The sequence below is a fragment of the Trachinotus anak genome, unplaced genomic scaffold, assembly GCF_046630095.1.
Source record: "Trachinotus anak isolate AG129_WGS33_773 ecotype Australia unplaced genomic scaffold, CSIRO_AGI_Tana_v1 ptg000034l, whole genome shotgun sequence".
NCBI lineage: Eukaryota > Metazoa > Chordata > Actinopteri > Carangiformes > Carangidae > Trachinotus > Trachinotus anak.
The window spans coordinates 3,655,333-3,679,540 of NW_027273885.1; the positions used below are offsets into that span (position 1 = coordinate 3,655,333).

Below are 24,208 nucleotides of genomic sequence, written 5' to 3' on the forward strand. Positions count from 1 at the left end.
CCTGTGCCTCAGAACAGTTTGGTCAATATTTGTGAACATGCAGCTCTTCACTGAAGTTAGAAACCAAAGAGAGAACATTAATGTTCGATGTCGACCCGGTTTGCTCTTTAACAGTGAACGGGGCTCTGATGCTGTGAGGCCATAAAATGTTTATATCATTTCTTGGCCCGAAATGAGATTCAAATTTCAAATTTTGTGCCCAATTTGAAGCCAAATGAGACGTGTCAGGAGGAACACAACACAGCTACTGTAGATTATAGGGTCAGCACGGTCACTCATCTCCCCCAGTGGCTCAAATTAATTTCAGCTGTAGGTGATGATAACAAACCTTTGACTTTTTCAGTCGATTGTTCCAGAGTCTGTTTTTCTGCTGTGTTTGTTCATTTGCTCTCAATGTGAGTGAATCAATTAAAGACTGATGCATTTCCTGCATTAAACATTTTCATTGATCACTGACAGATTTTAATCAGTGTTTTGATGGAGGACACAGCTGCGAACATTTCACAGTCAGTGTTGTTGTGTTGTCTCTGGAGGATTCTCTGGTTTCCAGCTTCAGGACAGAGGGACGTGTTTTCAGACACAGACTTCACTGTTCCTGGGGCCCAGGAATCACTGGAGACATTTAAGCCTTTTATTTATTCAAAATGAACTGTGTGTTTCTGAATGTTGTGATTATTATTTACTAGTTTGTAAAACTTTGTGCACAGCTGTTGTTGGGCTGCTACCTTCACTCACCGCTGCAGTTTATGAACTTTAAACTTTTCCTTCACCGGCACTTCCTGTTGTTTCTGGCCTTCATGTTTCTGCTTTAATATTTCCCGTGTGTCCGTGAGACAAACCGGAAACAAACTGGTTAGACTCGGTCGAGTCTTTGCCAGAATGATGTGAGTAAAGTCAGAAACATAAACCGGGAACAAACACGCAGAAACAGCTGATCCTTGTGACAGTGGAGGCCGGTGAACCGGAAGAGACGAGGAAGCCGCAGAGCCGCAGAGAGCTGCTGTTTATCCGCTGCCCTCCTGCGCTGATTGGGCAGAAAACGCGCGTTTTCTTCTTTAAAAACCAACAACAAACAAACATGAGGCAGAAACTGAGGCTTTGCTCTGTCAACAGCCTCCAGCGGATCTGCTCCTCTGCAGCACCGAAGGTAAGAGAGTTCACTTTATTCATCAGAGCCTGTTTGGTTGGAGGACGAGGCCTTTGCATCATGAGAGAAATGAACTGAAATATTGATGCTTGTTGTTTTGTTTGCAAAGAGGGAAACTCGGCACAAATGAGACGCTGGATATGTTGAACAGAGTTTTTGTAGCTTGTTAAAATCTTTGTGCAGAAAACTGTGAAACCAGCGGTGGGTGATCTGACTTTGGCATATGATCAACTTTTAATATGAATGTACAGATGCCTTCATTAAAGCTGCTATATTTAGAGAGCCCTGGTTAATGTCCAAGGTTAATGCTGCTAACCTGCCCACTGTCACCTGTTAAACAGCTAGCCTGCTAACAACAGCTAGCCTGCTGCTAACCGCAGCTGGCGACAGCGGCCCTTGTTCTGCAGCCTGGAGCATTTGGCTCACAGACATATATTATATTATATTATATTATTATATTCTTCACCTGAGCAGAACAAGAGCTAATGTCACCAGCCAATGAGACACCTGCGGTAAAGGCGGCACACAGGAGGCGGGGCAGCTGGTTAGCAGCTGGTTAGCAGCTAGCTAGCAGCTGGTTAGCAGCTAGCTAGCAGCTGGTTAGCAGCTGGTTAGCAGCTAGCTAGCAGCTGGTTAGCAGCGACTTAACTTTCAAATCAAAGCGCTTATAAAACCTCATAAATAACTGTGCTGTTCAAAAGAATACTCCATATGAGCTCAGCGAGAAATGTGGTTGGTTGTGGCACAGTTTGTACATGTAAGACAACACTGTTGGGAGGAAGAGCTGCTAGCTAGCTAGCTAGCTAACATCTGGAGTTGGTGTCAAAGCGGCGGAAAAAGACGTCGTTACTTCCGGTTGGGACTTTCACAATAAAATCAGTGGAAACAATGTAGATCGTGATAAAGCTCGAAAGATTGACATATGACCTTTGGCCAGATCGCCCACCCCTATGCTCAAAAATGACAAGTACACATTCTGACTCCTTTTTTTTTTTTTTTTTTTTTTTTTTCCCAAACTTAATCTGATTGGACAGCGACAATCCCACAAAGCAGAGTCCAATCAGAGAGCAGGTGGTTCCTTTACCTTCATCTCTGCCTATACCCTGAAAGGTGTAGTAGATTTTCAAGATGGAGGACAGCATGGGCTTGAAAATCTACTACACCTTTCAGGATCTGCCATGGAGCTGAAGGCAACTGAATGACCTGCCCTCTGACTGAACTTTGTGATTGGATTGTCATTGTCCAATCAGTAAGGTTTAAAAAACAATAAAAACAAAAAAAAACCACCTCTTTTTTTTTGGCACCAGTAAATGCCACTTAAACCACAACCAAGTAATGTAAGGTTTTAAAAATCTTTCCAGGATTCCTGTTAACAGTATCTGCAGTTGGAGCTGTGTGCGGTAACCTCCTTTGAGACTGATGGGAGCTAACTTCATAACTTGCACTTGACTGAGTTTATAATGGTAAGTGAAATGAATTATTTAAAGTAAAAATGTTTTTCAATATTGTTTTGTGAAAAGCTGCCTAAAATGTCTTGATTTGCCCTGCAATGGAAAATGTATTTTCGTATAACTGCATGTTTTCATAGAGATCCTAGGACCCACCTCAGGCCAGGACCACATCCTGTATGGTGCCCCACACCCAGCAAAAAATGGTAAGTCATGGGCATGACTCCATCACATACCTAAACCTAAACTAGGATCAAAAGGATTTTGAGCTTATAAAGTGATGTTCACAAGTAATTCCAAATGTAGTTTTAAATCAATCTTTGTAAACCTGTAAAATCTGTATGAGAAACTCAAGTATATACACGTGAAGACATTGTGCTTGTGTAGAGGAGATTTGTATTTGTAAAAAGACCGTGTGATTTTTAAAATCTGACCAAATGAAATGAGTGGTGAGGTAACACAAAGACACCGTGGAAGAACTGCTTTTGTCAATGTCTGTGTATAGATACAAAGCAGACAACTGTGTAAAACTTGGTGTCCAAAGTTCCTACACAGTGTGTGATACTGAATTTACAAGCACAATTTTGACGCCATCCTTACACCTTAAAATGATTGGACAAAGACAGTCCAATCACAAAGCAGAGTCCAATTAGAGGGCAGGTGGTTCTGGTATCTTCATCTCTATCGCACATCCTGAAAGATGTGGTAGATTTTCAAGATGGACGACAGCGCTGGCTTTGAAATCTACTACACCGTTCAGGATCTGCGGCAGATGAAGGCAACAGAACCACCTGCCCTCTGAGTGGAATCTGCTTTGTGATTGGACCGTCTTTGTCCAATCATTTTTAAAGTGTAAGGATGGAGTCAAAATTGTCCTTGTAACCTCAGGGTCGTACACTGTGTAGGAATTTTGAGCATCAAGTTCTACAGTTTGCTGCTCTGTATCTGTTCACAGATTTGGCAAAAGCACCGTCTTCCACAGTGTCTTTGCGTTACCTCACCACTGATATCAGTTGCTCAGTTTTTATTTTTCAGTTCAGTTTTTCTTTTTACAAATGCAAATCTTATTAGCACTTTTCACTCTACACTAATAAACAACAAGCTGTACTTGGTATCAAATTAGACAAAACTAGAGTTATGTTCTTAGAGGGTAATTTACAACACATTAGAACAGAACTATGTTGTAAACTAAAGGGAACTTTTTTGTTGTTTTTTACAGCTTGCATAGCTTTGGTGAGCAAAGTGATACATCAGAGTTGTTACAGAGTAGCTCCTCATTACTTCGCCATTATATCACAATGAATTACTTCACAACGAATAGAGACGGCAAGTTTCAACACAAGTATTCATATTTGTAATCACATCCATGTTGGTTTTTTGATAAATTAGTGATGACAATTAATATACTTGTTTGGAAACTTGCTGTCTCTGATTGGTTGTTAAGGAACTTATTTGATGATATAATGATGAATTAATGAGAAACTACTCAGTAACAACTCTGCTTGATTTATCACTTTACTGACCAAGACTCTACAAGGTGTAAAATATCACTTTATCTACAACTTTGCCCTGTAATGGAAAGTCATTTTATTTAAAACAGTACCATTGTATGTTTTCACAGGGATGCCGCAATCCAACTCGGGCCAATACCACACCGTGTCGTCCTCCACAACCAGCAAAAATGGTAAGTCATATTCATGACTCCACCCCATACCGATGTAGGCTCAAATTAGGGTCCAAATGATTTTGAACTTGTGAAGTGATGTTCACAAATAATTCCAACGTTTGTAGTTGTAAATCAACCTTCGTAAACCTGTGAAATGAATCTGTATGAGAAAGTCAAGTCTGTGCATGGGAAAATTATTTTTTCTTTTTGACAAAGACATTTGTATTTGTTACAAAAAAAGACTGACTCAAAACTATGAACAAATGATCAGTGTTGAGGTTAAACAAAAATACTAAATAAATAAATGGTTTTGTCAACAACTGTGCTGATACAGAGCAGGAAACTGTGAAACTGTGTGTGACCTGCTGAGTTTTACAGTTTTCAGCTTTAAATCTGTACACAGACATTTACAAAAGCATTTCTTTTATTTATTTATGTTAAACCCTCACCACTGACCATTTGTGTAGTTTTATTCAGAGAGTCTGTCTTTGTAGCAAATACAAATGTCTTTGTTAAAGGAAAAATTTTTTTTCACATACACAAACTTCCATTTCTCCTATGGATTTATTTTACAGGTTTATGAAGTTTGATTTACAACTACAAACGTTGGAATTATTTGTAAACATTACTTCCCAAATTCAAAATCATTTGGACCCTAATTTGAGCCTATATAGGTGTCGGGGGAGTAAGTCGGGGGAGTAAGTCGGGGGAGTAAGTCGGGGGAGTAAGTCGGGGGAGTAAGTCGGGGGAGTAAGTCGGGGGAGTAAGTCGGGGGAGTAAGTCGGGGGAGTAAGTCGGGGGAGTAAGTCGGGGGAGTAAGTCGGGGGAGTAAGTCGGGGGAGTAAGTCGGGGGAGTAAGTCGGGGGAGTAAGTCGGGGGAGTAAGTCGGGGGAGTAAGTCGGGGGAGTAAGTCGGGGGAGTAAGTCGGGGGAGTAAGTCGGGGGAGTAAGTCGGGGGAGTAAGTCGGGGGAGTAAGTCGGGGGAGTAAGTCGGGGGAGTAAGTCGGGGGAGTAAGTCGGGGGAGTAAGTCGGGGGAGTAAGTCGGGGGAGTAAGTCGGGGGAGTAGCCTCGCGCGAGGCTGAACGAGCCCGATGGCTGGGCGCAGGGCCGCCTGGGGGTCGGGCTGTCCAGCCTCGCGCGAGGCTGAACGAGCCCGATGGCTGGGCGCAGGGCCGCCTGGGGGTCGGGCTGTCCAGCCTCGCGCGAGGCTGAACGAGCCCGATGGCTGGGCGCAGGGCCGCCTGGGGGTCGGGCTGTCCAGCCTCGCGCGAGGCTGAACGAGCCCGATGGCTGGGCGCAGGGCCGCCTGGGGGTCGGGCTGTCCAGCCTCGCGCGAGGCTGAACGAGCCCGATGGCTGGGCGCAGGGCCGCCTGGGGGTCGGGCTGTCCAGCCTCGCGCGAGGCTGAACGAGCCCGATGGCTGGGCGCAGGGCCGCCTGGGGGTCGGGCTGTCCAGCCTCGCGCGAGGCTGAACGAGCCCGATGGCTGGGCGCAGGGCCGCCTGGGGGTCGGGCTGTCCAGCCTCGCGCGAGGCTGAACGAGCCCGATGGCTGGGCGCAGGGCCGCCTGGGGGTCGGGCTGTCCAGCCTCGCGCGAGGCTGAACGAGCCCGATGGCTGGGCGCAGGGCCGCCTGGGGGTCGGGCTGTCCAGCCTCGCGCGAGGCTGAACGAGCCCGATGGCTGGGCGCAGGGCCGCCTGGGGGTCGGGCTGTCCAGCCTCGCGCGAGGCTGAACGAGCCCGATGGCTGGGCGCAGGGCCGCCTGGGGGTCGGGCTGTCCAGCCTCGCGCGAGGCTGAACGAGCCCGATGGCTGGGCGCAGGGCCGCCTGGGGGTCGGGCTGTCCAGCCTCGCGCGAGGCTGAACGAGCCCGATGGCTGGGCGCAGGGCCGCCTGGGGGTCGGGCTGTCCAGCCTCGCGCGAGGCTGAACGAGCCCGATGGCTGGGCGCAGGGCCGCCTGGGGGTCGGGCTGTCCAGCCTCGCGCGAGGCTGAACGAGCCCGATGGCTGGGCGCAGGGCCGCCTGGGGGTCGGGCTGTCCAGCCTCGCGCGAGGCTGAACGAGCCCGATGGCTGGGCGCAGGGCCGCCTGGGGGTCGGGCTGTCCAGCCTCGCGCGAGGCTGAACGAGCCCGATGGCTGGGCGCAGGGCCGCCTGGGGGTCGGGCTGTCCAGCCTCGCGCGAGGCTGAACGAGCCCGATGGCTGGGCGCAGGGCCGCCTGGGGGTCGGGCTGTCCAGCCTCGCGCGAGGCTGAACGAGCCCGATGGCTGGGCGCAGGGCCGCCTGGGGGTCGGGCTGTCCAGCCTCGCGCGAGGCTGAACGAGCCCGATGGCTGGGCGCAGGGCCGCCTGGGGGTCGGGCTGTCCAGCCTCGCGCGAGGCTGAACGAGCCCGATGGCTGGGCGCAGGGCCGCCTGGGGGTCGGGCTGTCCAGCCTCGCGCGAGGCTGAACGAGCCCGATGGCTGGGCGCAGGGCCGCCTGGGGGTCGGGCTGTCCAGCCTCGCGCGAGGCTGAACGAGCCCGATGGCTGGGCGCAGGGCCGCCTGGGGGTCGGGCTGTCCAGCCTCGCGCGAGGCTGAACGAGCCCGATGGCTGGGCGCAGGGCCGCCTGGGGGTCGGGCTGTCCAGCCTCGCGCGAGGCTGAACGAGCCCGATGGCTGGGCGCAGGGCCGCCTGGGGGTCGGGCTGTCCAGCCTCGCGCGAGGCTGAACGAGCCCGATGGCTGGGCGCAGGGCCGCCTGGGGGTCGGGCTGTCCAGCCTCGCGCGAGGCTGAACGAGCCCGATGGCTGGGCGCAGGGCCGCCTGGGGGTCGGGCTGTCCAGCCTCGCGCGAGGCTGAACGAGCCCGATGGCTGGGCGCAGGGCCGCCTGGGGGTCGGGCTGTCCAGCCTCGCGCGAGGCTGAACGAGCCCGATGGCTGGGCGCAGGGCCGCCTGGGGGTCGGGCTGTCCAGCCTCGCGCGAGGCTGAACGAGCCCGATGGCTGGGCGCAGGGCCGCCTGGGGGTCGGGCTGTCCAGCCTCGCGCGAGGCTGAACGAGCCCGATGGCTGGGCGCAGGGCCGCCTGGGGGTCGGGCTGTCCAGCCTCGCGCGAGGCTGAACGAGCCCGATGGCTGGGCGCAGGGCCGCCTGGGGGTCGGGCTGTCCAGCCTCGCGCGAGGCTGAACGAGCCCGATGGCTGGGCGCAGGGCCGCCTGGGGGTCGGGCTGTCCAGCCTCGCGCGAGGCTGAACGAGCCCGATGGCTGGGCGCAGGGCCGCCTGGGGGTCGGGCTGTCCAGCCTCGCGCGAGGCTGAACGAGCCCGATGGCTGGGCGCAGGGCCGCCTGGGGGTCGGGCTGTCCAGCCTCGCGCGAGGCTGAACGAGCCCGATGGCTGGGCGCAGGGCCGCCTGGGGGTCGGGCTGTCCAGCCTCGCGCGAGGCTGAACGAGCCCGATGGCTGGGCGCAGGGCCGCCTGGGGGTCGGGCTGTCCAGCCTCGCGCGAGGCTGAACGAGCCCGATGGCTGGGCGCAGGGCCGCCTGGGGGTCGGGCTGTCCAGCCTCGCGCGAGGCTGAACGAGCCCGATGGCTGGGCGCAGGGCCGCCTGGGGGTCGGGCTGTCCAGCCTCGCGCGAGGCTGAACGAGCCCGATGGCTGGGCGCAGGGCCGCCTGGGGGTCGGGCTGTCCAGCCTCGCCTTTTTTTTTTGATTAAGTCAGACAGCGACAATCCCACAAAGCAGAGTCCAATCAGAGAGCAGGTGGTTCTGGTATCTTAATCTCTATCGCACATCCTGAAAGATGTGGTAGATTTTCGAGATGGACGACAGCGCTGGCTTTAAAATCTACTACACCGTTCAGGATCTGCGGGAGATGAAGGCAACAGAACCACCTGCCCTCTGAGTCAGTGTCCAGCATGGTCACTGTTAAAATATTTCCTTCCCTCCTACACACAAACACACACTGTAAAGAGGAATCCTCCTGTTCCTGCTCCCTTTTCACTGTGTGAACATCAGGGTGAGAAAAATAACCTTATTATCAGATTCATAACAATAATCCAACCAACATTTAACTGGTGGATAATTTTACCTGTGTATTTTTATTTTGTAGGACCTAAATTTGCCCACTGTCTGTCTAACTGACCACTCAGCATCAGCCACTGTGTTTTTCAACATATCTTCTCCTATGCTTAAGATTTATTTCCCTGGGTTTTCTTACATGTTTCAATGTTTAGCATAATTTCATTTTATAAAAGTGAAGCTGATGGCGTTATCCTCAGCAGGTCAAATTAAGATCCTTAAAGATCCTTTGTTTTTAGTTTCATTTCAGAGTGCAGCAGTTTGTTTTGCAAATTGAAACTGATATTTTATTTTTGCCTTGTGAAAAAAACACTTTCTGCAACTTTTAAGTCATCAACACACAGTGAAGTGTCCATGTTGAATTAGGTTTTGACCCTGTGATTGTAAAATACTGTAAAAACCTGGACAGATGTGGTCGATGAAGTGGACAAACTCCTGTCTGCCTAAAAATCAGTCAACTTAAACCAAAAGCTTGTTGAACTTATCACAGCAAAAGTTTAGTGATTCAGAAACAAATGGTTCACTCTTAGTATTTCCTCTAATTTAGAATTAAACTACACCTCTTTTTCTCTCCATCCACTAATTTATCATTTGAAATCAAAGACGTCAGTTTCCTGTTGGTTTGAATCGTCCAGTCAAGTGAATCTAAACCTCTCTCCTCTCTGCTGCACAGGAGCCGACCACTGACCTGTAGACCTCCACCCACACCTCCGTCACCATCTCTCCACGCTGAAAACACACTTGAATACAAGTGACTGTCAGAACTGGGACAGCGGACTCTTAATGTCGGTACAAAGTAAATGTTGCTGTTGAATAAGGAGACAATAAACATGGCTGAATATCCGAACATTTTAAAAAATCATAACCAGGCAAAAATATTACGTTTCAATTGTCTTTTAGGCAATTTTAAGATATGGATGCTGCATGTGACAGATAACTACAACTCATTAGATAAAGTTATTACGTTTACTTTCCCTCATTAAGAAGCAGATTTATATGGCATGTCTTATATTAAAAAAAAAACCCAGAACAACCAAAACTGTGCAGGGCTGTAGTTAAGCTTTATGTCCACTCATTGCTCTTTCTATTTTTCACTGTTCTGTTTCACAGATATTTGATTTGAAAATGAAAAATATATCAAAATTATTTTTATAAAGATTTGATTTAAATGATGAATGCCACTGAACATTTACTGTACACTGAACACACACTGAAGGGAGGTAGAGGCGGTGATGAGGCCGGTTCCTCCCTCAGGGACAGAGAGGGGCCGCGGGCTGCAGCGGCTCAGGCCCCCGCTGCTGACCCGGAGGACGCTGCGTCCAGGCCGGACTCAGTTCTAGTTTAACCCGCTGACACAGTGAAGGTCCCTCATCTATAAATAATGAGGCGGTGGTTGTGACTGATGACAGGCTGGTGACCTGCAGTCAGGAGGAGACTCTGCTGCTCACACATCACACAAACTATCACAGAAGCTCAGGGACTGAAATTAAAATACCTGAAGAAACTGACGGAGGAAGAACAATCATGGCGGCGTCTCAGTGAATCCAGTGATGCGGCGAATATATCGATTAAAAACAATTACATTCCTGAAAAAAAGTGTAAGAAGTGACGAATAAATGCGACAAAAAAAATCACAAAATCAATGAACTTGGTTTGTGTAGAAGAAAACTCGCCTTTGTGTTTATTCACTTTTCATTAACTTGTTCTCGTCCTGACGGCGCTGCAGTAACCTAGCAACCATGCTCGTTCCCGAGACACAGCGGGACCGCGGATAGAGTGCGCGTACACAGTAGTGACGTCACTCAGAAAAAAGTACATCCATGGAAGTGAGGCACTCAGACGCGTCACCATGGAGACGGATGCCGGAAGTAGCGCTTGTTATGGTGAGAAAAGCGAGCAACTACCTTTTTTTGACTAAAACTAAATAAAACGGCAATTTCTTGGATCATTTCCATTAATCTCCGATATATTTAAGTTTCAGTTTTTTGTTTTTTTTAATTTGTTGTTCTAGTTACGTGCACATAACTTGAAATACCGTGTCGCTGTGATTTGTTAGCGCCTTTCAGTTTATTCATTGTAAAATACGGTGCCAATACCTAGTTGCAACTATAATTCGTGTCTGACTTCAATTAAAAGATATTTACATAGTCCTTAAACATTTATATCTCATACCAGTAAACCGAGCAGTAGATAAAGTGAACTTCCAGCTTTTGGAAATTGTCCACAAGTGTATTTGGAGTGACACAGGTGCCTGCACCCAATTCCCCTTTGTGGCAATGTCCCGCTCGGACACCCTGCTCCTCGGTGCGGGGGCCACAGACCCAGAGGCTTTGTCCCTTCTGCACCAGCGCCTGCTTTTGGCTGAGAAGGAGGCTGAAGGTATTATTCGTGACATGGGTGAATTGGGAGTATCCAGGGACGAGATTTTGGGATCTGTAGAGATAATGGATGCCACTCAAAATCTCCAGAAGGTGCACTGGGTCCCCGGGGATGAGAACCTGCTCTGGCATCAGCGTGACTCTCTAGTGAGCCGTGTGTGTCGCATGGAAAGTCTTCTACAGACCTTCAAACTCACCATCTTCCGTCTGGAGACTGAGAGAGAGCTGGATCCCTCTCACACAGGTGATGGCCTTTATATAACTAACTGACATTAGGGAAAAACATTAGTGATCTCAGTAAATGTATTGGTGTGTTATAGTAATAGATACTACCAGGGTACAGCTATGCAGTGATATCCAGACAAGAACAGAGACTATTCCCAGGGGTTATTTCAACATAACACATGCCATAATAACACAACCAGAATTATGGATATTCAGAAGAGATATGAATATAAAAACTTGTGTGGAAAATGTTGGTGCAGCTCATCTGAAGCAGCAGCTGGCAGCGCTGCAGCAGGAGAATGAGGAGGAGCAGCAGGCCCGCAGGAGGGAGGTGATGAAGCTCAGGGACCAGCTTCAGCAGGCTTACCAGGAGACAGATGAAGTTCATGCAGAGGTGCAGAGGTTGCGGAAGACGGTGGAGGGAGTTACTGCTACCAAGGTAACACTGTGTTTGATACTAGAATGTTTTTTGACAGACACCACGGTTTTCACTTTCAAATAGATACTTTGGATAACTTATGTAAACTCATCTCTCTCTGTCCATGTGGTTTAATAAAGTTCAGGGTGTGATCTGGGTTTTCTGGCTTCCACCATATTTTGGAACACCCCTCCATTTGTTTCACACACTGATCAGTGAAGTATCATGGTGCTGTGGACAATGTTTCACTGTTAGGTCGTAAAAAACAAATTAAAAACTTTTACATTTTAACATAATCATATAATAAATATGTATTCAGCATTTCTCCATAATGTGTTTCTGAAGCAGAAGGAAAGCCAAGAGAGAACACCATAAAAGTGAGAAATGAATTTGATTACAGTCACATGTTGGTTGATAATTTAATAATTTGGATGATTGCTTATTTGGCTTACTTTATCAGCAGCTCATTTATGTTTTCCTGCCATTTTTCTCTTCAGTATTTGTTACTAGAAGATCTTCTGAGCTGGTTTCAAATTGGTAAAAACCCCAAAACAATATTCTGTAGGTGCACAGTGAGCGCTGTAGTGATCCTTGTTTACGGACTGTAAATATTGCCTTTTTTTTTTTACCTCCAGATGGTCGTGGCTTTGGCTGCTGAGGAGCTGAAGACAGTCAAATTAGAGATGAGTCAGAAAATCATGGAGGTGGGTGGCTAATTCCTCTCATTTTTTTTTTGCGCTATTATACCCCTCTATTGTCAAACATTTATTATGTTAGCCCTGACCCACTGAAAATTAACCAATTCATTCCAAACCTTTTTTAATGGTCAGATGAAAGAGCAGATGAAGCAGGAGTCTGCCCGCTCTGCTGAGGCCATGAACTCTCACAGCATCCTCCTCCAGCAGGTTGAGGAGATGGAGAGAGTGGCGGAGATGAAGAGGAGACAGGTACATTACAAGGCATCTCAGAGAGTGATGAGAATGATGAGCAACAGCAGCTAACATGCTGTCTGTTTCTGTCCTCCCAGGGTCTGCTGCTGCAGTCAAAGTGCCAGGTTTTGTCCATGGAGGCGCAGACCAGTTGGAAGCAGCTGGAGGAAGAAAAAGACAGAGGCAGACACCTGGAGGAGCAGTGTCAGCAGCTGAGAGAACAGGCTGGTTAGCTGAGGCTGTGCTACAACATCACAGAATGCTGCTGAGGAAAAATGTAGACACGTCAAACAAGTTACAGTATATTTCACAAGCTGTCTGTCAAGTTTCAAACTGAGTTACTTTGGTCACCTATAAGACGTGGAGTGGTCAGGGCCTCACTCAGGGGCTTGATAGTTGTTCTAAGCTGTGAAAGAAAAGGTTTTCATGTAGAAACAACGGAGAACTCAAAATAAGCAAAGGTGAAAAATGCCAATCACAGTTTCTCAGAACTCAAGGTGGTGTCTTTAAAGGTGATTGTTTTGTCAGAGCAACAGTAAAAAAACAAAAAACAAAAAAAAACCCTCCTCTAACCTTGAACTGAGACACTGTACTTTCCCAAATTCCTTCCACTGATGCTGAAACACTCAACTCTAATGGCTGAAATTTTAGTCCAGCATTTGCTGACATGAATTTATTGAACTCATGTCATGTTACCTGGTTTGTGTTTTTCAAATTTCAAACAACAGAACACTTAAAGAAAATATGGCTGCTGCTTGGGGACCAACGACAGAGCAGTTTCCTGATGTGGATTTCAAAACAAAGTTTAAAAGTGCAATGTCAATCCAATTTCAGATTTTACATATTTCTTTAAAGGAGTAATTTAACACTTGAGAAATCTGCTTGTTGGATTTCTTGTTGAGAGTTTGAGCTCATGGCACTCTCTTAGCTCTCCGTTAAATGTAAAGCTACAGCCAGCAGCTGGCTAGCTTAGCTTAGCACAAAGACTGGAGACAGAGGGAAACATTCAGTCTGGTTCTATCCAGCACATAACCTCCTATAAAACCACTGCAGTACGGTTTAAACAAATTATATAGCAGTTGTTAATTAGTGTGATTTAGAGGTGCTGGTAGGATGAGTTTTATTACTTTTAGACAGAGCTGGGGGAGCTGGTCCTCCCTGCCATCTCCTGATTGTAGCTTCATATTTAACAGACAATTATTATATCGTTTCCCAAGAGATGGAATTGCTCCTTCTATCTCTCCATGACTTGCATATTGTAGTGTATCTCTAGGAAAAGCTGAACTTAGTGCCACCTATTTATCTCTTTATGTGTTTTTTTTTTTTGATATGAAACCATTTCTAGCTACAGTATAACAGAAATTAGATTTATGTATCATGTATTTCCCAGTGCTACACATGACGTCTGGATGCTGAACCACATTTTTCTGTTTGGTTTTCACAGCAATAAAAGATTCCCTGATGTTTCAGTTGAAAACTGAACTGGAAGTAAGTAGAGAGAATGAAAGACCAGCGACTGGAAAAACCAATTGTAAATTCTCATCTCATAAAACTTATGATTAGAAATGCATATAATATTATTCTTGATGGTGTTTTGTGTGTGTTTTGTTCAGAGGGTTCGTCTGGCCCTGCAGAGGCAGCAGACCGAAAAGAGCAAACTGCTGAGAGAGGGCAGGGAGATGAAAGTGGCTGCTGATAGAGTCCAGGTCAGGAGCCTCACATGAATATTTCTTCATCTCTTTGTTTGAATAATGCAACTTGTTTAGACTGTGGGGCTCCAGCATGTTTCACTATAACTATGGGAAACCAAGAAAAGACAAATAAGCTGAAAATTACTGTATATTTTCCTGGCTTGGCACACACAGCGTGACCCTTTGCCTTATTCTGTGTGTTTCAGGCAGAGAGGAGTCGTGTGGTCAAGCAACTGCAAAAGCAGGAACTGTTGCTGAATGCTGCCACATGCGACATTCAGACAGAGCTGCAGGTGGCGCTAACAGACAAAGTTAGTCTGCAGAAGGAGCTGTGAGTCTCTCAACTTAGCCCTCACTTATCAATGAGAAAACTGTGAAAGTCATAGTAATAATTTGCAGCTGAAATGTCTGATACTGTTTTTTTTACATCACCTTAATGTTGTAATCATGATGTAGGTAGCATGAAAAATGAACAGATGACACTGTGTGAAAGAGCTCAAATATGTCATGTTGTGCAAGATATTGTGTTGTATAGTCAGATTTTAATCAGGAGTGTTGGTGTAATTTTGTGAAACCTTAAAGATAAAACTTATTAATCTATAGTTTTATTATCAGTTGCCAGTTTATATGAAAATGAAGGCAGTCTAATATAACAGTCCTGCAATAAATCTTATTTTCATGGAGATTATAAAGTTCAGGTTTTTTGAAATTGTTTAGAAAGGTATTGATCTGACAGTGATTATTTTGGAGGGTGTACTTTAAAATAACTTGAAAGTTTTATTGTAGGACTGTTTAGACTGTATTAGTTTTAGCTAGGTGTACCTGTAGCTCACAATGACATCACAAGAGTTCTACTGTAGCTCACAATGACATGAATGTGAGTCGGTCACTATTTCTCCTATTCCATCAATTACAACTAAAAATAGAAAACATATCAAACAAAGTGAGAAAAGAAACAAAGAAAAGTAAAATTATTTTTTATCATTTTACTATTTTTACTTTATGAAGACTTTACTTTTGAAATATGAAGCTCCTTAGCTCTACATCTACAACTGGAGCAAAAAAAAAAAACCAAAAAAAAAAACTTGTGATCATACATTTTTTTTCTTTTTCAAAGAGGGAAGAATATTCATCAAAGTTATTTCCAGATGCAGGACAAATGCTTCATACGAACATTAAAGATTTGCAGACATAACCACACAGACAGATGGAGCAGCCACAAATTGAGCCATAATCAGCTGCATCTGTTTCCCGTCTCGCTCTTTTCCCCAAGTTCACTGTCTCATAAAAGAAGAATACACGTTAGTGGACGAGGAGGAAATATTAACATTTGAGAACAGTGGGTTAGACAGATATATTGGTTTATAATGTCTCAGACTGATATCTGATGCTTGTCCTTTATTAAAAATCAGATTCAGTCTCTGTCATCCATCCTCTGATATGATGGAGTATTTTTCAGTCTGTCTCACTGTGCTGCAGAACCAGCCACCTACAATAATGGTATAAGTGTGGGTTTCAGTGAAGATATCCAGTATTATCTGATGGTGCTTTTTCAGAGGAAGTTGCAGGAAACACAGATGCTAATGATGCAATTAGAAGTTTTGGACCTGAACTGGTCAAATAAAAAAGTTTTTTGAAACGCCTTTTTAAATATATTTTAAAAAATCTCTCTTTCTACAGAGAGAAGCTTGAAGGTGAGCATGCTCTTCTCCTGCAGAGCTCCTCCATTGCACAACAAATGACGGTGACTCAGAGGGAGCTACTTGAGCGAACCATTGAGAGGCTGCAGGAGGAGCTGAGCATGGCCCAAAAAGAGGAGGAGGCAATGAGGAAAGACCTGGAGGCTTCAAAAAATGAGGTATATTCAACAAATGCTACACAATTTTTGCATGATCGGTAGTGTTTTTACCAGGAGGATTAACAACTCCTCTTTTGTGTGCCTCCTCTCCTTGGCCACCAGTTATGTCTTGTTGTTACTAAGTTGGAGGGCGAGAAGAGAATTCTGCAGACCCAGTTTTGTGAGGTCAAGGTAAGACTGACTACAGCACCATCCCACCTGATATAGTTCTTTATATAGGCTACTTTATACAGTCATAGTACTGCTTTCTGTTCATGTCGGTGGCCTGTGAACCTGTGACTGGCAGCGGGAGATGGGATGTCTGAGCTCTGCGTTACAGGGACAGCAGGATGAGAACAGGAGGCTCATGGGAAAGGTGGCTGCTTTCGAGCAGCAACAGGTGAGAGATCTGAAGTATTTGCCTTGTACTTTGTATGGATCAGTTAATGTCCTCACACTGATCTGTAACATCACTTGTCTTGTGTGGTAGATGTGTGAACTGGATCCCATGCAGGGTCGCTCTGGTCCTGCAGGGGACAATGTCAGTCAAACCCTTGAAAGTATCTTGGCCTCCCATACCAGACTCCAACTCCACAGCCAGAGAGCTCAGGAGCTTGGGGGGCGAGAACAGGCGCTGGTCACCTTCAAGGACAGGTCAGACCTGCATCAGTTCACAAACACTTTATCATGTGAAAGCTGAGAATACTGTTGAGTCAGTGACACATCTAAACTGTTAATTTAAGTATTTGTAACTGTACTTACCCTCACTCTGCACTTTACATGTGTGTTTAATGACAGTTCAATTTATAATTTATTAATTATAATTACTAATCTTCAGATCATATTGAGCTGTGTATGTGGTGATGTTACATGTTGGTTTCCACTGTGTCAGGCTGCAGGCTCAGAGTGAAATCAGGAAACACCAGGTAGAGGTGGAGAAACTCCAGCAACTCCTGACATCTACTCACTCCGAGAGCAACACTGCTGTAAGAAATCAAACTGTTTCTATTGATTCAGACTTTTTATGTTGTGTGTTGTGTTATTTTAAAACACTGGAGCAGTATTCTTCTTACTGGTGAAGCTGATATGAAATTTACACACACAATGTATGTCTTTGAATGAGGTTACTGTATTTTTCTATTAGTCATATCATCAAGAAATTACCTATATTCACTTCCCTCTTGTGCTTTACTTGGTGACTTTACCTAAATTTTCCAAGGAAAATCTGCACTGGAGTCAGAAATAAACTCATTATTTGGTAATGGACAACTTATTGGACTACTCCAAGTTGATTAGAAATTGGCAAATGTGAAAAGAAAAGAAGGAGTCAGAACTAGCAGGTGTGAGACACCATTGGCATAACTGTACAATTTATATTGAATCAGTAGAAACTAGATAAAGTGTAATTTATTGCCTTTAGATGTTGTGATGAAGTGAAATAGGGAGTTGTAGGAAAAATCATAAGACACAGCTAATTATTTCTGTTTCCAAAGTATGGCCACCTCCTAGACTAGAATAATGACTGGCCCTTTGTGCTATATAAGCTAACCAGCTGCTGATTGCAGCTAACTCTAAATAAGAAAGAAAAAATGTGTATTTGCCAAAATGTATAAGTGTTCTTACAGTGCAGGTCCTGCATTATGTTCTCATGTTGTGGTCCTGAGAGGCCTTGAACAGAATCAATTTTTAAGACCTGCATTATTTCAGTTGATATTGTGTTTACATGGCTTTTATTCCCAAATCAATTCCTGATTAATTAACTTACAGCAACCTTGGGGGCATCTAATAATGTAACCTCTATTGTAACCATTTTTCCAGTTTCTTGGAAAAATATAATAAAGGTGCTGTGTATGTGTGCCTCATGGGAACTGACAGGGTATGTACACACACAATGTAGAGTGGGTGTAGAGGTCAGTAGGGGCCCACAGCTCAATTTTGCTATGAATCCCCCCGCGTGGGTTAATCCAGTTGTGTTAACTAAATTTTGTGTTATTAAAACTGTGTGTGTGTGTGTCTGTGTGTCTGAACCATCCAGCTGGAGTCCTTGCAGAAGGCCTTGGATACGGTCACCGTTGACAACAGGAGGCTGGCCCAGAGGCTGAAGCAGGCCCTGCTGACCAACAGCCGTTTACAGAGCAAACTGGAGCAGGACAGAGACCAGTACCAAGCCACCGTCACACTGAGGTACTGTCAGAAAACAGCCCAGTAACAGTGTGTGGATGAACACGTGTATTAATGATATCTTTGTGTGCTATCGCTGTACTTTGCAGAGATAAGGAGCTGTATGAGGCTCACACACAGATCAGTCGTTTGTGTGAGGAACATAGGGAAGACTATGAATGCAGCATGAAGACGCTGCATCGAGAAATCTCTGAGGTACCAAACTGCACACATTTTTATTCTGTTAGAGAGATTTTTTAAAAGACATTCCTACTGATATCAGCTATAAATTCTGTGCATGTGCAAAATATTCCACTGCAGACTATATCATCTCTGATTAAACAGCATCTCAATGTCAAACTTTTGGGGAAAGACATCCAAATAGGACTAAATTGAGGAGGCAGCCAAAAACTGCTGAGAGATTCACTTCACTGAATGTGTAAATATGTATGGATATACATAATCCCTATTGACACTCTTTACATCTGACTGTGCTGTTCTTCGATGCAGTGTACAAAACAGCAGAGGCTGCCAGCCTCCACATCTCTTTTTTTTTTTTTTTTGTTTACTTCATCTTTACATTCCTCAGAATTAATTAGCCAATTATTCATCCATGTAAAAAGAATTTTAAAAAATCATCTTGTGCCTCAAGTTTATCTTTTTACCCTGTTTTTGTGAATTCCCTGTTTCCTTGTCAAGCTAAAAATGACAGTTAAGGATTCATCTGCCAGGTCAGGTGACCTGTCCAAGGCCAATGAGGGGTTGCACCAGCGGGTATCTGAACTGGAGAAGCTGGTGTCCAAACAGAGAGCTTGTATCAGAGAGCAGAGGAGCCAGCTGAGGCAGCGGCAGCAGAGCAGAGATTTACAGGACGAGGTAGTCTCAATTCACCTCACACTCACTGATGATGTAGATGTTGGAGAAGCTGGTTGTAAAGGCTGTGAATAATTACACACTTTTCCTTCCGTCAGTAACGACTTGAGTTATGTCACCTAAAATGATTTAATGTGGTTCTGCAAAGACTCTCACTTTCCCATAATGGTCAAAATATAGTTTCAGTCTTCTCCGATTTCAGATGATTACAGTTCTGGAGAAGACACTGAATCATTTTTTAATTATCTTTTAATTATCTACCAGTTCATCTAAGAGGCTGTTGATATTAGCACAAAATAACAGCTTTTGATAGCATATATTTAATATTTATAATAATACTGAGGCTATTACTGTCCTCAATAAGTCTTTCTTGTTAAATCTGAGTACAGAGCCACAAGAGGGGGTTGGGACCATATTTGCAGCTTTAGACCAGGATAGGTGCTGTCAAAGAATCATAAACTTTAGTTCACTTGTGGCCTTGTAGAGGTGTTGTAATTGTTTTGACCTTGAGGTGAATGTGTACCTTGAGCCTGTGTAACTCTGCAGTCTGCTGTATCAACAGAGGTTAGAGAAGAGCATCAGGAATCAGGATGAGAACGAGAAGACAGACAGTGAGAACCAAGAGGTCAGGATGGACCCCAAACGGGTGAGTGTCCTGAAAATGTTTAATTTCTCATCATGTTTTACCTTTTTACTAATATTATTTAATCAAAATAAGTTTCAACCTTTTTTGAATACATGTTCTTTGAAACCAAACCTTCAGGCTCGTCGGTAAAACATGCTCTGGTCTAATGTGTAGAATAAGCCTTTAAGTTCATCTTTATCTCTGTATATAATATCTAAATACCCCAGAGACTGTCAGAGCTATTGATGTTTTCAGTCAAAAGCACCTGACTGTTTGTTTAAAACGGCCAAATGTGGCTTTTGAGTCATATTTCAGTTCAGGTTAAATTCAAATGAAGGATTTTGTTTCCATCTGTAGGTTTAGAAAACTTTCTTTTCTTTTGGGCTTTATAAGACTTTAAAGTGAAAAATGCAACATCAGTGAGCTTTCTGAAAAGCTAACATTTTTGTTTTTGCTTCAGACAGACAAGAAAATAAACTAAGCTCATAAAACATTGTTTATGAAAGAAGGTGATGTAGTGAACTACTGAGCCACTGAGAACTGACATTAGTTGAAATATTCTGTTACATCTGTTTCAACCTTTTCAGTGCTGCAGCTGTAATGAAGTCGCTTTACTCCAGCAGACTAAAGAGGTTATTAAAGCAGGATTAGTCCATAGAGCTGTACACAGGAGACTCATTTGGTAGAGAAACAGATCTTTCTCTTTTCCTGCATCCAAAAAGATCAAAAATGATTCAGAGACAGAAAGCAGAGGAGTCTCTGAAACACCTGGTGCAAACTGTGCTGCAGGAAGCTCCAGACGTCCACCTGTCGTTACACTTCATTATTAACTGACTCTGAGGAGTGTTTCATGAAGATGGGTCAGAAAAGCAGAGCTTGTTGTGAAAAGCAGGCCATTAAATGGGTGTAAATCAACTGAACCAGGAGCTGTTTTAATAAAACCGACTCACAACTAATTAGTGACATGAAGACTTTGAAACACAGACCTGAGACTTCACTTCAACTCACCCTGAAGATAGCAGAAAGATAGCTAAAACTTACTCCAGCTCTAATGTTTAATATCACAGCAAAATCCAACAGATGCACTGACATGAAAAAAGCAAAAGAACTGTTAGTAGCTATGAACTCACTCCTGCTAAACCCTCCTCAGTCTGCTCAGTTTGTTGCTGCAGTCTTTGTTCATGATTTCACTGTGGATTAATGAGCATAGTCTTTGTATCTTATCAAATAGCACCAAGCCAGGTTATGCATTTCACCAACCGCTCATTTGAAAACACATATGTTGCCTGAAATACTGTGCAGACACTTTGAAGTTCTTCTCCAGACATGTTTAAAACTCTGATACGATTTTGATTAACATGGTTTTCCCAAAAAATCTACATCTGGGGCTGGAAGGACATCTACACTTACTTCCTGTCGCGTAGATGTCTGGATCAGGCCTTATGCTCCGCCCACCACCGCTGCTTGCTCCAGGTCTCCAGGTGAAAGAGCAGAGTATGAAGACAGTTAGAGGAGGAAACATCAGAGACTCAGCCTCATGTTTGAGCCTCAGTCAGACCCAGACTCGAGAGTTTTTGAGGAGTTTGTTGTGACCAGATTTGGTGAGTAGAGGATATGTCAGAATAGTTAGCGTAGTTACTTGTTTATGTTGTTTGTTAGCTTGTAACTGGCAGTGGCTGACACAGTGTTAGTGGTTGTGTTAATGAAAACTCTTGCTCCCTGTACTGACAAGTTTTCAGGTTTATTTAGCCCCGCCTCCCACCCCCACAAGTTGACAGGATTGGTTCCTTAGGTGCAGCCCTTGTAGAGACTCTAGAAAGAACGGTTCCACTCTGGCAGGTTGATGGTAACTGGTTTAATTGGTGATTTTATTTTATAAAAAAAAAACAAAAAAAACTTGCTGTTGTATTTTAAATCTTGTCTGATTCCTGCTGCAGGATTTAAACAAACGGGAGGCAGAGTGGGAGAGGTGGACCTCCACCATCCAACGCTGGGAGGCCAAGAGAGAGCTGGCTGACGGACACAGGCCTCTGAGGACACTGCTGAAAACAACCAGCACACAAACAAGTGATGTATCTCTCACACACACCTGCACCTGAACACAGTGATTCTTTGTATTTATTCAAACATTAAACAGTGACCAACAGAGGAGGGATAGCAGCCACATGTGAACTAGCAGCTGTAGCATCAGACACGTGTGTGTGTGTGTGTTATCCTCCATATACAGCGATTGGTCAGAGAGGAAACATGCACTCTCATCAAAACAAACTGTACAACCATAACATCTTATATATACTTCTTCACTGTACAAAGATTATTTTTTTGTACCAACAGATTCTTTACAAAAGTAATTTTTTTAAATAATACACTGTAGAAATGATTCTCCATGTACCGCAGTTGCACTTTATTATGTCGAGAGTTGGCTTCTGTTATTTGGTGAGTTAACTGTGAATTTATGATGGGACCTCACACACTCTCCCTCCCACCTGATTCCTGGGGCATCGAAGAGCGTTCACATGTCATCAGGAAACGTGAGATGTGAATAATCCAACAGCAGAGGTTCTTCCATTTCCAGTAGAGAGGCCTCTCAGATCAGTGCAGTGAAATCCAGCGAGGCAAAAAAAATCACTTCTCATCTGTCGTCCAGTGATTGATAAAGATACCAGCTCCTTTGTGACTGTACTTTAGACCTCAGAGTTGAATGTAGACAGAGACACAAAGATCCCCCGTTTGTCGCTGCACTTTGCTACAAATCCTGAGAAGAAACATCCACCGTGAGTCCACCTTCTTCTTTTTTTTTTTTTTTCTTTAAAAAAAGTTGACAAATCTTTTAAAAACCGTACAAACACTCACAGTAACAAGAGACCAGTGCAGGCAAACGATACAACAGTCATGACAGCTGAACACTGACCATTGCTCTCTGCGACCACAAGAGGGCAGCACTGCGACACAAATTAAAACTCCAACACCCCAAATTGAAAGAACACCAACGATTTGGCAGGCACGAGGATGCTGCTGATCCCAGTTCATTTTAAATTGGTCCTTGTCCAGTTTACATTATTGACTCAAATCACTGTTGTTGCCGTTCTGATATGCTGAAGTTTCTCTAGCTGATGCTACACAGAAGAGACACGAGGGAGAAAACAAGTTGCTCAATTAAAAACGTATGAATCCTACGCATAATGTATGTGATATTTATGCTAAAATACAAAAATAGATGATCTGAAAATAAATTTAAACATAGAAAAATATATGTAATCAAATAATATTTATGTACATGATCAATGGTCATGTGACCCATGCTTTAGTTCAATTAGTACAGACAATGGACAACTGTGTAAACCTTCCTGAAACTGAAAACGTGTACTTGTAATGTTGAAAACATTTTCTTCCTGTGTCTTTAAACGGGCAAGAACAGGCTTCATATGCGCTGTAGGATCCTGTTGGCTCTGATGAATGCATGATGTAGCACAGGTAGTGTGTGTGGGTGGGTAGAAGCTGTGAAGATGAAGGTCATCCCAAGGTCAACAGGTTGGGGTGGAGAGGTCACCACACGGAGCATTTGTCCACAGGGTTCATCGGAGAACCCTTCGGACAGTGGAAAACACGGGCAAACTCATCAAACTGGGAAACGCTGCCGATCACCCTACAGGGAAGAAACACAGGAAATCCAGTGTAGTCATGTGTTGACACATTTGTGCCTGTGTGTGTGTGTGTGTGTGTGGACTTTATAAGTGCATGCAGTTTTGTGTTTGAAGTAATTGTGTTAATTAATTTATTTCAAAAGGAGATGGAAGTACTCCAACCACGGCCTGTGCACTCGTAGTTATTAGTGCAATTTTTTTTAAGTATATTGGAATTGAAGATTAAAACGTAAAAGCATAAATGTATTATGTTGATGGCTTTCTGGCTGTTTTTATCTGAGTGTGCACTGCACCTGTAGTGCTCTGGTGCGTGTTTGTCAGTCAGCAGCTGCAAGTAGATGGACTGAGATCTTCTCTTCATACACCAGTTCTGAAAAGACACAGTTTAACAGAAGCCAAACCAAACTTGTTATACTTTGAATAACATTTTGACTCTAAGATTTTTAGATATCTAAGAAGTCAATAAAGTGGCAATAGACAACCTTGGTATTAATGTTGGCGCTGCTATCAGAAAGAAATATAGCACATTCCACCAGGACACGTGTTATTTGTTTAGATTATCAAACAGACAATAATTCTTTCTTCTAGCTTTAGTGTTAGCAACATGGCTGCCACTATCAGCCTGGCTACTGTCTAAAGCAAGAAGAAATCATCATAATCCCAGTTTGATCTAGACGCCCTAAACTCACTGCTGTGGTAACGACAGAGTAAAACAGGTTTTGTTACTTCTATTGATTAGAAATAATAACTGAATGTCGGTTTGGAGCTCTCTCCATAGTCGGACTGGCCATAGGGACAACAAGACAACAAAGCTGGTGCACAGTAAAAAAATTGGATAACCTCAGGGCTGAATTTCTATCCCAGTCCCCGACCATGACTCTCTTCATCTAGCGAACGCCCGTCTGATATTCACTCAGTTTTCATCACTCTCCCTCTTTGCCTCCTCCAATATCGGGACTCTTTTGCTTGTGGTTCCCATCTGCCATTTCTCCTACTTAGAGAAAGCTTCTGAGAGCTACCGTGGAAAACAAAAGCACTGTCCTCTTCCCGTTTTGTTTGTGCAGTGGCAGATGCACTTCCTCTTTGCCCTAAACTAATCATATCTCTATAAAAT

General features: G+C 44.5%; 2 protein-coding genes across 15 annotated transcripts in view; one reads left to right on the forward strand and one right to left on the reverse strand.

Moving 5' to 3' along the window:
• The first annotated feature begins 759 nt into the window (after positions 1-759).
• Positions 760-22,254, forward strand: LOC139614495 (coiled-coil domain-containing protein 150-like). 13 transcript variants are annotated; one of them, XR_011687061.1, is made up of 24 exons: positions 761-1,147; positions 2,509-2,610; positions 2,736-2,801; positions 4,217-4,279; positions 8,988-10,936; positions 11,178-11,356; positions 11,971-12,039; positions 12,166-12,282; positions 12,363-12,492; positions 13,709-13,752; positions 13,878-13,970; positions 14,162-14,286; positions 15,636-15,813; positions 15,916-15,984; positions 16,100-16,192; positions 16,283-16,446; positions 16,685-16,778; positions 17,828-17,976; positions 18,063-18,168; positions 18,652-18,828; positions 19,388-19,471; positions 20,846-21,051; positions 21,183-21,296; positions 21,388-21,528. XR_011687061.1 is itself a non-coding variant. In XM_071471816.1 (23 exons), the coding sequence occupies exons 5-22, from the start codon at positions 10,591-10,593 to the stop codon at positions 21,040-21,042; spliced, it is 2,385 nt and encodes a 794-aa protein (XP_071327917.1). In that variant the 5' UTR covers positions 761-1,147; positions 2,509-2,610; positions 2,736-2,801; positions 4,217-4,279; positions 8,988-10,590; the 3' UTR covers positions 21,043-21,051; positions 21,388-21,502. The 13 variants fall into 13 exon arrangements, 10 of the variants coding, with proteins under 10 accessions (XP_071327921.1, XP_071327917.1, XP_071327922.1 ...); XR_011687059.1 differs by having other exon boundaries at positions 20,875-21,051; XR_011687062.1 differs by lacking the exon at positions 21,183-21,296 and having other exon boundaries at positions 21,388-21,502.
• A 662-nt stretch (positions 22,255-22,916) lies between these two features.
• Positions 22,917-24,208, reverse strand: part of LOC139614494 (endothelin-converting enzyme-like 1) — a 150,796-nt gene continuing 149,504 nt past the window's right edge. For both annotated transcript variants that reach the window (XM_071471813.1, XM_071471814.1), the window contains 2 exons: positions 23,388-23,464; positions 22,917-23,096 (listed from right to left, as the gene is read on the reverse strand). In XM_071471813.1, the coding sequence (XP_071327914.1) occupies positions 22,997-23,096; positions 23,388-23,464 (177 nt within the window). In that variant the 3' untranslated portion in view covers positions 22,917-22,996. The remainder of the gene's footprint in view (positions 23,097-23,387; positions 23,465-24,208) is intronic.